The 13174-nt window shown below is 44.2% G+C and overlaps 1 protein-coding gene across 1 annotated transcript in view; it reads right to left on the bottom strand.

The window, feature by feature from the left end:
• Nucleotides 1–13174, bottom strand: part of LOC130275784 (nuclear pore membrane glycoprotein 210-like) — a 133689-nt gene that overhangs the window by 86937 nt on the left and 33578 nt on the right. The window contains exons 8-13 of the mRNA XM_056524189.1: nucleotides 12638–12706; nucleotides 9982–10088; nucleotides 8619–8759; nucleotides 8240–8377; nucleotides 7879–8034; nucleotides 4895–5090 (exon numbers count right to left, since the gene is read on the bottom strand). Coding sequence (XP_056380164.1) covers nucleotides 4895–5090; nucleotides 7879–8034; nucleotides 8240–8377; nucleotides 8619–8759; nucleotides 9982–10088; nucleotides 12638–12706 — 807 coding nt within the window. The remainder of the gene's footprint in view (nucleotides 1–4894; nucleotides 5091–7878; nucleotides 8035–8239; nucleotides 8378–8618; nucleotides 8760–9981; nucleotides 10089–12637; nucleotides 12707–13174) is intronic.

Below are 13174 nucleotides of genomic sequence, written 5' to 3'. Positions count from 1 at the left end.
AAAAGCAAGAGACGACCTCCCACCCGAGAAGAAACCACGGGTGGGGGCCTCACTTCATGCAGAAGTGGGTTTGCGGTTGCCTGATTTGGGCTGGATCGGCTGGAGTCCGACTTCCAAGACGGGCGTGCCTGGAACGAGAGAGCCTTCTTGTCCCACGTGGGCACCTGCCCGGACCCTTTGCTGGAGCCAGAGGTCCGAAAGGACCGAAAGGAAGAGGACTTTGTCAGGCCCAAGGCCTGATTATGGAAACATACATGTGTTTTATAATTGCATCTATGTATAAACTAAGGCCTGGGGAGTGAGGGGTCATTCAGACGGTGTATCCTGTGTCTTGTGTATTGCAGGGGGGATATGATAAACGTATATAAGTATATTAATGGCCCATACAAAAAATATGGAGAAAAACTGTTCCAGGTTAAACCCCCCCAAAGGACGAGGGGGCACTCCCTCCGTCTGAAGAAGAAAAAGTTTAGTCTCAAGGGGCGACACGCCTTCTTTACCATGAGGACTGTGAATTTATGGAACGGTCTACCTCAGGAACTGGTCACAGCAGGAACAATTAACAGCTTTAAAACAGGATTAGATACATTCCTGGAACAAAATAAGATTAATGCTTATGAAGAAATATAAAATCTCATCCCTTCCCCAATATCGCGCCACACCCCTACCCTTAATTCCCTGGTTGAACTTGATGGACATATGTCTTTTTTCGACCGTACTAACTATGTAACTATGCAGTTTATTGGGGATCTGGCTGTGTGTTTACATTTTCTTTGAAGTCATGCACTCTGGTCCCATCATATAATCAAACAGATAAGGGGCCAGGAAGAGAGAAGATCAGAGGGGAGGGGGGAATGGAGTCTCCCTCCCAAGAAAGCAGTTATGATATATTTAAACAATGCTAGACTAAAAGTTGGGTGTTCAATGCTGGGGAACAAGCTGACAAGACCATCCTAAGAACACCTGGAACCTCACTCTCTCTCATGGACTGCTAATATCATTGTGCTGTAAGAACTTCATTTTTGCTTTCTGACCTCGTCTTGCTAAACTCATATATATTCTTATACCTGTATGTCATTTGTGTATTTTTATGCATAGCATTGTGATACCTTTTATCAGATTAAATGTTTAAATTAATCAGCTCTGGTCTTTGATCTCTAAATATATGAGATCACCTTTCTGAAGGCAGATCGGGTGGAAACACGTTTATCTGAGGGTTAATTTGGTGACTTGCTGGGACTAGTAGTGGATACCCAGAGGTCTGGCGGCTTTAACCCTTGCACCATCACACTCTCTCTAGCGTCTTGGCTGGACCGAGAGGGTGTGATCGTGACAGACTTCCTTTGGGAAATAGGGCAAGCCTTATTTTGAGGTAACAAGGAACTCTTACCTCCTGTTGCCTCAGAGATAATCTCATCAAGGCGCTTGCCAAAAAGACAGCCACCCATAAAGGGAAGCTCAGTGAGAGACCTTTTGGAAGCGGCATCCGCATTCCAAGCTTTAAGCCACATAGAGCAGCGGAGAGCCGCTAGGTGACCCACAGCAAAGGCAGAACAACGGGCTGACTGCATGGAAGCTGCGCACAGAAAGTCCCCAGCTTTAGAGCATTGGAGAGCCAGAGCAGATAGATCTTCTGGGGGGGGATCCCACTAAGATATCCTGATGGAGCTTTTGGCACCACTCCGACAGGGCCTTTGACACCCATGTCGAGGCGAAGATGGGAAGAAGAGAAGAGCCAGCTGCTTCAGAAGCAAACTTTGCTAAGGATTCTACCTTCTAGTCAGTGGGATCCTTGAAGGCAGCGGCATCTGCCAGAGGCAGTGTAGTTGCCTTAGAGATCCGGGAGATTGGTGGATCCACTGAGGGAGGGGATACCACCTTAGCAACAAAGTCCTTGTCAAATGGATAACGTTCTTGAATTGTCTTGATTCCTGGGAACCTCTTGTCTGGATGTTTCCATGCAGATTCCAGAATGTCGTCAAAGTCAGCGTGAGAGCTGAACCTTTGAGGTGCTGGCTTAGCACGATGAAAGGATACTCCTGGATTGACATCCGAAGATCCTGGGTCCACCAATTGAAAGGTGTCTCTTACGCCTGTCACCAATGAGTTCACCTCTGCAATTGAGTCTGAGCGGTCCATTGAGTCAGATGTCGGCTCGGAAGCCTCGTCCACCAGGGGAATGTGAATGAGTAGAGGCAGTCCTGGAGGGGGGCGACCCTGACCGGGTAAGTGGCTCTGGTGTGGCAGAGCGGCGACTCCGAGAACGTCCTCTGGAGGAGCGACGTTTTTGCCCAGATGACAGGGGTGCGTGACCCACGAGGGAAACGCTGACATCTATCTGAAGACTCAATGGAAGAGTCAGATGAGGCACCCCTAGTACGCTTGTGGGAGCGTGAAGTATGTGGAGACGAGGAGTGGGCCCACTCAGAAGTCCTGCGCAGGGAAGACCCCTTCAAGGCAGACACCACTTCCCAGGAGGCCTCAGCCACCGAACGGGAGACTTCGGTCAAGTCAGCCATATACTGGGTCAGGGAAGAGAGCCAGGCTGGTGGAGTGGCTGAACCCACTGGGACCGACGGGGCATCAGGGGGTCTGGGGGAGCAGTGGAGCAGGCAGGGCAAGTTGGCTCAGCAGAGCCAGACATCTTGGTATTACAGAGCTTACAGACAAAGTAAGTCACTGAAGTTCCAGGTTTCTGTTTTTATAGGGAGGAACAGTTCTGGGTACGGACATAATGTGGGAAAAGGAGACAGGAACTTTCTCACCCTAGTCTGTGTCCCCTGTCAGCTGCAGTGAGGAGAGTTCTCTCCGCGCAGCTAGAGTTAATGAACAGGCCAGCCAATAGGAAGAGAGGGGAGTGCCTGAAGCAAGGCAGTAACTAACTGACCCCTTCTCACTGAAAATCGCGCCCACGACGCTGATTGGAGGCTGCTTCGCGCCTCAGAGCTCCCAGCCCTGTGGGCGGAGCTACAGACCGGCCGAAAAGAACTGTCCTGGGGCGCGCTCCTTGTCTCGAGCGCACATGTAAGCCGCATATGCGCTCGGGGGAATAGAGCGGGCGGTCTAAGCGTCGGCAGAGACTGCTGGCAAAAGTGAAAGTAAGCCGGCGCTGAAGCGCCCGGCTCCTAGCAGCGCCGCGGCTGTCAGCCGCGAATAAGGCGCTGTCGGCAAAGCGAAAGCAAGCCGGCGCTGAGAGTGCCCGGCCCGAAACAGCGCCGCGGCTGACAGCCGCATATAAGGTGCTGTGGATGTAGTTGCACCAAGCACACACACACACTAAAGTGAAGTGCCCCATATTACATGCCCCCTCAGGTGCCACTGCTCCCCCAGAATAAAGTGCAGCCCCTGTATAAGCCAGCCCCCATAACCTAAAGGTGGGCCAAAAACAGGGGGTCTCCAGAGGTTGCGAGTCCGTACCTATGTGAAAAAGGGGGGGGGGGGGGGTACTTACCTAATGGAGTCTTCAGTGAAGTTTTCAGTCAGCTTTAGTTACCTGCATCAGGCCCGGCTGCTATGCGCGAGCGTTGCGAGCAGGGAAATAGGGGGACCCGGACCCATGAGGTACCCCACCCAAGCGCTGACCGTTGGCAAGGGGGGGTGAACAGCGCATATACGCAATGTCTGTGCCCCCTTACTCGCAATGGGGAAACAGGGAACCGGAGTCCCCACCTGAAAACAGAAAAGAAAAAGGAATAAAAAAACCTACACGTTTCTATACTAGGAAAACAAAAAAATCAGAAGACCTGGTCTGGAGAAATCCAGACCATGTCCACCTCCTTCAGACACTAAGCTTAAACTGATTAGCTCAGAGCCTGAAGGCGGGTATATCCTGCTGGGAGGAGCCGACTTTTTTTTTTTTTTTTATAATCGTGTCACACCTCCTAGAGACAGCAGCATACACCCACCCACGGTCTGTGTCCCCCAATGGAGCCGATAGAGAAAAAAGTTTTCTAGGTTTTATTTTTCTTTATATAAGCTGCCACTAGGTGTCTCCCTACTTGTCAAGAGCACATTTCCCCCCATCTCTTATACAGACTTTGGACTCCTGCTGGCCTGGCAGAAGTCCAAAAATCAGGAACTGCAGTCTGGAGTGCTAAAAGGGGTGTGAGCAGCTTTAGCCAATCATAGCTCATCTCACACTGAACTTCTCTGGACTGTGTGTAGCAGAGTAATGAAGTAAGTTCTCCCCTGTATGGCTTCAGATGATGTCACGCCTGCTGGGGAACGCCCCTTCCTGTGAATCTGACTGAGACTGAACAGAAAATACAGAGCTCTTTGTCTTCAATTAAAATGTGCACATCACTACATTCGTCTATGGGAGCGGCTGGAAATGGCCTTGTACAGCCGGAACTGTGCAGTGTTCAAGCAGTCTCACAGGATATTTATTAATAGTTTGACAACCCCTTTAAATTAACTTTGTAGGGGGTTGGGGGGAGGGGAGGGAGGGGTTCTGGGTTTCTGTGTATGTTCTTGAATTTGTGTGTTTGTTCTATACAAAAATGTTTAATAAAACATTTTGATTTAAAAAAAAAAAAGTAAAATTAACTTTGTAGGAAAATTATGGCTTGCTCATATTTGTTTACTTTTTGTACAGAGACCACTTCAGTCTGGTATGAGTTGTTAAATAGAATGATGATTAAAATGAGTGTCAGTCACATTAAAGGGTGCCTCCAGCTGTTGCAAAACTACAACTCCCAGCATGTCTGGACAGCCTTTGGCCGTCCAGGCATGCTGGGAGTTGTAGTTTTGCAATAGCTGGCATCTCCAAGGTTCCGAAAAACAATGCCTAAACCAGATAAAAATTAAACAAATGTCTAAAAATATGCTTAATAAAATAAAGACAAATAATTAAATATATATGACTTGCAGGGAAAATGTCTACACATTTACAAACCTGGCAGGATCTTAAATATCCCAGGTGTCTCCATTTTTACAGCCAAGTCAAAGTGTGAACAGTCGCTCAGTGTCACCACCTCGGTGTCTCCACTTAAAGGGCCAAAAATCCTAAGAGGAAGCTCAAGTTGTTTCCCCAGCTTGGCTTCAACTGAGCAAGGTATGAATTCCATGCCAGTGGGTTCAATCACAAACACCTAGTCAGATTATATTAGGAAATTAGCATAACAAAAAACAAAAAATATCCACACGAATATTCATAAAACACACATAATAGTGGTTGGAGAAGATTCTTCACCTATGTCCTAAAAGGTAGGATGATCAGTCGGGTCTCTTCGTGTTAAAGGGGTACTCCCGTGGGAAACTTTTTTTTTTTTTTTTTCTTTTAAATCAACTGGTGCCAAAAAGTTAAACAGATTTGTAAATTACTTCTATTTAAAAAATCTTAATCCTTCCAGTACCTTTTAAGGGCTGTATACTACAGAAGATATGCTTTTCTTTTTGGATTTCTCTGATGTCACGACCACAGTGCTCCCTGCTGACCATTTTTGGAACTGTTCAGAGCAGGAGAAAATCCTCATAGCAAACATATGCTGCTCTGGACAGTTCCTAAAATGGACAGCAGAGGTCAGCAGAGAGCACTGTGGTCATGACAACAGAGAAATCATAAGAAAAGCATTTCCTTTTGTAGTATGCAGCCCATAAAATGTATTGGAAGGATTAAGATTTTTTAATAGAAGTAATTTACAAATCTGTTTAATTTTCTGGCACCAGTTGATTTAAAAAATAAATAAATAAAAAAATAAAAAAGAGTTTTCCACGGGAGTACACCTTTAAGACCGTGATCGATAACTAGAACTAGCTGGGAGAAGAGCATGCCAAGTGGTCCCTAGTGACCAGACCACCGCGATCAGACAGGTTATCCTCTGTCGTTTGGATAGAGGATAGCATGTCTAGCGGCAGAGTATTGTAGACTGCAGATGTCACTCAGTTGTGCTACAACGAAAAAATATTTATATATAAAAATATAACAGTGTAGCCCTGGCCTAAAAGGTTATAAGACATAGGTACTCGCCAAATGCCCATAGAGTGGTCTTACCTCTGACTCAAGCAGCGTAATCATCAATATAAACAATATACACAGCATCCTTGACCACCATAACCCATATAGTACAGTCATAGCAGCTACACTGGTATACCCTATAAAGTGTACCCTCTCTTGGGAAAATCATCAACATCAAAGTGCTCTCAGATAAAAGTGTGCCTAGGTGAAGACTCTTTCCTCATTACGTAGCTCTGCCCATAGCAACCAATCGGATAGCTTTTTATTTTGCAGAGGCCTTTTCAAAAATGAAAGAAGTGATCTGATTGGTTGCTATGGGCAACTGGTCAAGTTTTCCTCTGCACACAAGTCTCCCCAATATGGTCATGGCACAGTAATTGTCCCCATTAATAAACCTACCCAAATAAAGTCCAATATATATATATATATATATATATATATATATATATATATATATATATATATATAATCTATATCTATAGATAGATAGAGAGACTGTCGGCATGAATCAGTGCAGATGTTCCTGGGATGACTGGATTTTATTTAACTTTGCTAGTAAAATGGGGATGCAGGAATAGGGTTTTTTTTTTTTAGAGGTATCCCTATTTCAATATATATGACACGCACAAGATAAGAATACCCCCTGTAAGCATCTTCCCTACTCTCTCGCCCCATTGATATTGTAGCATTGTGAAGCCTGTATCAGTGGTCTCAAACTGTGGCCCTCCAGATGTTGCGAAACTTTAACTCCCAGCTGTTGGCTGTCCGGGCATGCTGGTTGTTGAAGTTTTGCAACATCTGGAGGGTCACAGTTTGAGACCATTACTGTAAAGTAAAGCAAAGAAATTCTTACATTTACTCACTGAGCTGCATGTCCTTTGATGTTGAAGTGAATCACGAGCGATCCATTCTTAAAGGGGTACTCCGGCACTTAGACATCTTATCCCCTATCCAAAGGATAGGGGATAAGATGCCTGATCGCGCGGGTCCCACCGCTGGGGACTCCCGTGATCTTGCATGCCGAACCCCATTAAAATCAGTCCCTGGAGCGTGTTCGCTCCGGGTCTGAATACCGTCGATCACGTGGACGGAGCGTTGTGACGTCACGGCTCCGCCCCTCAATGCAAGTCTATGGGAGGGGGCGTAACAGCTGCTTTTCAGACTAAGGTTAAAGGGGTATTCCATGAAAAAAAAATTTCATATTAACTGGCTCCAGGAAGTTAAACAGATTTGTAAATTACTTCTATTCAAAAATCTTAATCCTACTGCTTTCAGACAGAAAAGAACAGCTCAACTAAAGCAGCTGATTAGTATTGGTAGGATTAAGATTTTTTAATAGAAGTAATTTACAAGTCTGTTTAACTTTCTGGAGCAAGTTGATCTGGAAAAAATTTTTTCTTCTTCTTCTTCATGGAATACCCCCTAAGCTTAAACAGATTTGTAAATTACTTCTATAAAAAAAAAGTCTTAATCCTACCAGTACTTCTAAACTGCTGACGTTGAGTTGTTCTTTTCTGTCTGAAAACAGTGCTCTCTGCTGCCACCTCTGTCTCAGGAAATGTTCAAAGCAGGAGAGGTTTGCTATGGGGATTTGCTGCTACTCTGGACAGTTCCTGAGACAGACAAAGGTGTCAGCAGAGAGCACTGTTGTCAGATAGAAAAGAACAGCTCACCTTCAGCAGCTGATAAGTACTGGAAGGATTAAGATTTTTTTTAATAGAAGTCCTTTACAAATCTGTTTAACTTTCTGGAGCCAGTTGAAATGAAAAAAATATGTTTTTTTCATAGACTACTCCTTTAAATATTTAAAAGTAGACTAGCATACAGATGATAGATTAGGGGTTAAAATGAACTGTGTAGTTCATCCCATTGACCTCCTCAACTTTCTATGTATTAATCCCATTGACCTTCTTAACACTTACCTTCATTTCTCCATAATGTAGAATATTTTGAACATCCCGAGCACGTATCACACTGACACCAATGTCATCTCCAGTTGTCATCAGCCCTTTGACAGTCACCGTGGCCACAGAGTTATTAGAAGACGACCATGTGAAATTGCCACTTCCACCTTGTACCTTGATATAAACAATAAAAGCATAAATAATGCACAAAGGGTCTACGCATAATGGTATTTTCATATACATAAAACTGTTCAAAACATGAAATACCTACCTTTATATATACACAAGGTAGAGTTAAAACATTACACATTCTTTATGTAAATTATGACTATAGTGTATAGAAATATTCAGACGTCATCCATATACCATATTGATTTACCTCGATTGTATACTGATAGGCTCCAGGTGTCGGCTGCCAGGGGAACGTTAGGATTTCGGGTGACACAGAAATTGGTGAGTAAATCTCCACTTCCTGCTGATTCCTCACTGGATTTGGTAAAACATGAACACCGCCATCCTGAAACATGAAGTATGTGAAGTATTCTACAGAGCAAAGCAACATCTTTACTCTTAAATATTTTTTGGGTAAATCAAACGGAAACAAACATTACATGGATATACGTTTTTACCGTTATCAATTTCCATCAAAAACCTTTTTTTTTTCTTCAATAAAATAATTTTTTGTCTACACTAGAGCAGTATATATTTTTATCTTCTTTATGGAAACCAGAACAGAGATGAATGTAAACACTCCATACCTCATCCACCATACATGTCAGAGCTGCATCAATAATTGTTTGACCACTCTTTAAGGCCTTCACACGATGGTAAGACCCATTCAAGGAGGATTCCAGAACATCAAAATATTCGTTCGGTATCTTCGCCTCAATACGTACATTCTGATAATGATAACGCAAGAAAGAAATAAGAAAAAATTAGCTCAAATAAATCATCATGATTTTGGTGTAGTAAAAACAACCCGTGTACCCTGAACCTGCAGCCATAATAAGAAGGGGGGGGAGGCAATTTGTGGCTTACATGACCTACACCAAATTTGTTATGTGTTGTAAACAATCTAGCTTGAGTTCAGACCGTAAGGCTGGGTTCACACAAAAGAGCGGGAGTATCAAAAACTATGGGAAAACGGCCCTAAGTGCACACATTATGGGGAGGGGATTTATTATTGAGATTGTTATGAAAAGTTGCATATTTGTCACAGTTGAGTTTGACGTTTAGATATTTTGGGACTTTCAACATTTACACTTTCACAGTTTGTGTTTACTTTATTGATTTATCTGCGCGTGTCGCGTGACCACCTATATTGTGTGTTTAACAGTTCTCTTCAGTGTGTCTTAGGCTCCCACAGCAGGACGACGTCTCCTGCTGTGATAGCAACAAGCGCTGCGGCTGCCAGATCATATGGGGATCGCGCTTGCGGGGAACAAGCTGACAGCGGGAGGATGTCTCCTCCCACCGTGAGCCCTGCGCCCACGGGTGACAGTACACAGAAACCCTGAGCACAAGCGCAGCGGCTGACAGGTAAATCATTTTCCACTAGTGAGCCCTGCGCCCACGGGTGACAGTGCACAGAAACCCTGAGCACAAGCGCAGCGGCTGACAGGTAAATCATTTTCCACTAGTGAGCCCTGCGCCCACGGGTGACAGTGCACAGAAACCCTGAGCACAAGCGCTGCGGCTGACAGTTAAATCATTCCCCGCTATGGGGACAGCGCGCTTGCGGGAGAAAAGCTGAGCTGCGCCGTGGAACACATATCATTAAATCATTGTGGGGGGAGAAGTTGAGCACATCAGGGAATGTATGGCATGTGACCCGCGGGCGCAGCTCAGCTTCTCCCCCATATCGGGGAATGAATGAACTGTCAGCCGTAACGCTACGGTCACCCAAAGCAGAAAAGGGTGTCCCTGTGCGGAGGGTCACATTCCACTACAGGGACACTTTTCTTCATTACCCTGGACATCACTGATTAGAGTGATGACTGGCATTAACAGTTTAGATGCAACAATCAAAGTCTGCAAGGAGGAAAAAAATTAAAGTGCAAAATTTTAAAAACCCCCTTTAGGGGTTAAACTGTTCATGATAAAATTATAAAAGACACTCACATCTGATACATAGACCTTGTTACTAGACTTGTCATACACATCAATGGTTATTTCATAATATCTTCCAGTTTCAAGAATCCACCGGTCACCAGGGTGGACAGTGAAACCTGTAAAGAATAAAGAGAAATTTAAAAGTGTACCTATTAAAAAAACCTTTTAATATAATGTAGATAATACCATTATATGTATATTTGTCATATACATTGATTAAAAACATGTATATTTTTGGGTAAAAAAAAAAAATGCTGTCCCTGCAGCTATTGCCTGTGTGGAGACCAAATACAGGAAGTGAAGGCGGGACAAGAAGCCTCACTTCCTGTATTTGGTCTCCTCACAGAGACACACAGACAATAGCTGTAGGGACAAAAATATACACATTTTTAACCAATGTTTATTACAAATATACATATAATGGTATTATCTATATTTATCACAAGGAAAGAAGAACTCCAGCTCAGTTCAGGAAAATATGGTTTTATTCACATACAGGGAGTACCTGTTGCCTCGTTGATGTGAATAAAGCCATATTTTCCTGAACTGAGCTGGAGTTCTTCTCTTTCCTTGTGATTACTCCGGGTGAGGGCCACACCCACTCCGCGCCCAGTGTCCAGACCAGGGATTGAGCAGGGATACCTGCTTCTCATTATGAAAAAACCTCTAAATATAAAGGTGTGGGGGAAGTGCTATTTAAGACATAACTTAATATATGCTTACTAAAACACACCAATATGTGCAAAGTGATTATTCCCACATAAAAATAAAATCATGCGACACAGGATCTGTTAGGATCACCACCCATCTGGTGGATTTATCATGAATCTAATGTGTAGATACACATATTTAGTCATGAATCTCTAATAAGAAATATATATAATTCTCAACGCATTTCTACTCCAATCAAAAGTGTCCTCAGGAGAATATCAAAAATAATAGAGATAATAAGAGTATCACATTTAAATAAACATGGTATTACTGAGTGACCCACAATACAGGGTATCACTCAGAGGGTGTGATCTTTCCCAGCTGAAACAGGAGAATGCCGGCACGACAGTCCTTGCCGTGGTTCCGGACACTGTCAGCTGGTCTAGGTGCCGATCACAGGATCCCGGGAGGTGCGCAAACCGCAGTGGCGGGGAGCCGGAGTGATTCTAACCGGCGCACCTCCCGGGATCCTGTGATCGGCACCTAGACCAGCTGACAGTGTCCGGAACCACGGCAAGGACTGTCGTGCCGGCATTCTCCTGTTTCAGCTGGGAAAGATCACACCCTCTGAGTGATACCCTGTATCGTGGGTCACTCAGTAATACCATGTTTATTTAAATGTGATACTCTTATTATCTCTATTATTTTTGATATTCTCCTGAGGACACTTGATTGGAGTAGAAACGCGTTGAGAATTATATATATTTCTTATTAGAGCTTCACGACTAAATATGTGTATCTACACATTAGATTCATGATAAATCCACCAGATGGGTGGTGATCCTAACAGATCCTGTGTCGCATGATTTTATTTTTATGTGGGAATAATCACTTTGCACATATTGGTGTGTTTTAGTAAGCATATATTAAAAGTTATGTCTTAAATAGCACTTCCCCCACACCTTTATATTTATTTAGAGGTTTTTTCATATTGTTTATGCTGGGAGGCAACTTGACCCCTTGTAGGTCTATACAGTATTTTACATGCTGTTTATATACCTGCTTCTCATATCTATATTTATCTACACTTTTAAGTTAAAGTTAATCTTTCCTTTTATAAGGCAGGCTTCACCAATAAAGCACCCCCTAAATGATGGTAAAGCAGTTTTACTGAAATGACCACCATAAGCACCACACTCCTTTCTCGGGATGCAGCAGTATTGGGTTCAGAAACCTTATTAAAGGGGTACTCCGGTGCTTACACATCTTATCCCCTATCCAAAGGATAGGGGATAAGATGCCTGATCGCGGGAGTCCCGCAGCTAGGGCCGGCGGCGTGTGACGTCACGCCTCCGCCCCCGTGTGACGTCACGCTCCGCCGCTTAATGCAAGCCTACGGGAGGGGGCGTGACAGCTATCACGCCCCCTCCCGTAAAGCTTGCATTGAGGGGCGGAGCGTGACGTCACACGCCGCCGGCCGTGTGGTCGACCATAATCAGACCCGGAGCGAACACCCTCCGGGGACTGATTACAAACGGGGTGCCGCGTGCATGATCACGGGGGTCCTCAGCTGCGGGACTCCCGCGATCAGGCATCTAATCCCCTATCCTTTGGATAGGGGATAAGATGTGTAAGCACCGGAGTACCCCTTTAATTTATTTTGTACTTGTCTAAGATTAGACAGAGTTTCGGAGTCAAAGGGTAGATTGAGAAATATTTTATTTTTGTATGGACTTCCACCACAGATGGTGAGGCCCAGACACCACCAGTAGAAAAAAAATGTAAGAAGCTTTGGTCTAGAGCAGTGGTCTTCAACCTGCGGACCTCCAGATGTTGCAAAACTACAACTCCCAGCATGCCCGGACGGGCATGCTGGGAGTTGTAGTTTTGCAACATCTGGAGGTCCGCAGGTTGAAGACCACTGCTCTAGAGGATCGCTTTAAGAGATTCTAAGTATGATTATTAGGCAGACAATCACAAACCTAATAAAAAAAATTAAATAAAAAAAGGTTACCTAAATATCCAGGTTCAACCACGTAGATGGTACCATTTGGCAGCCTAGAAGCTCCCTGCATACGGATATGTAGAAAATCATTAAGGAAAAAAAATGACTGCCAAAATATTTAAAATGGGGTTCCTACAATCAAATATTACACTTCTTAGTGCCATCAAGAAGCTGCCTCTAGTGTCAACAGCACAAATCCAAAGAGAATCCAGGCAGTGGGAATGAGCTTTTAGGTATTTGTGCCCATCGGCTATGGGCACAATAGAAGAACAAATCAAACAAACACTATGAGGCACCATAACAAGTGTGTAACCGCAATACCTAGACAGGAGTACCGATGCTTGTATCTACGGATCTCCCACCGGCAGTCTCCAGCTGACACAGTATCTCTGCGAGTGCCAGCAGCGCATGCTCAGCGTCAAATATGCTGCGGATGCACTCCCGTATGACCCTACCCATAAAAGGTATATCATATTGCAAGCAAATCTGATTGTTAGACATAATGCCTTCCCATGCAGTAAAAATTGTAAAAGCTGGTATACTTAC

This window comes from Hyla sarda, chromosome 6, assembly GCF_029499605.1.
Source record: "Hyla sarda isolate aHylSar1 chromosome 6, aHylSar1.hap1, whole genome shotgun sequence".
NCBI classification, from domain to species: domain Eukaryota; kingdom Metazoa; phylum Chordata; class Amphibia; order Anura; family Hylidae; genus Hyla; species Hyla sarda.
This window is presented reverse-complemented; position numbering and strand designations above follow the sequence as displayed.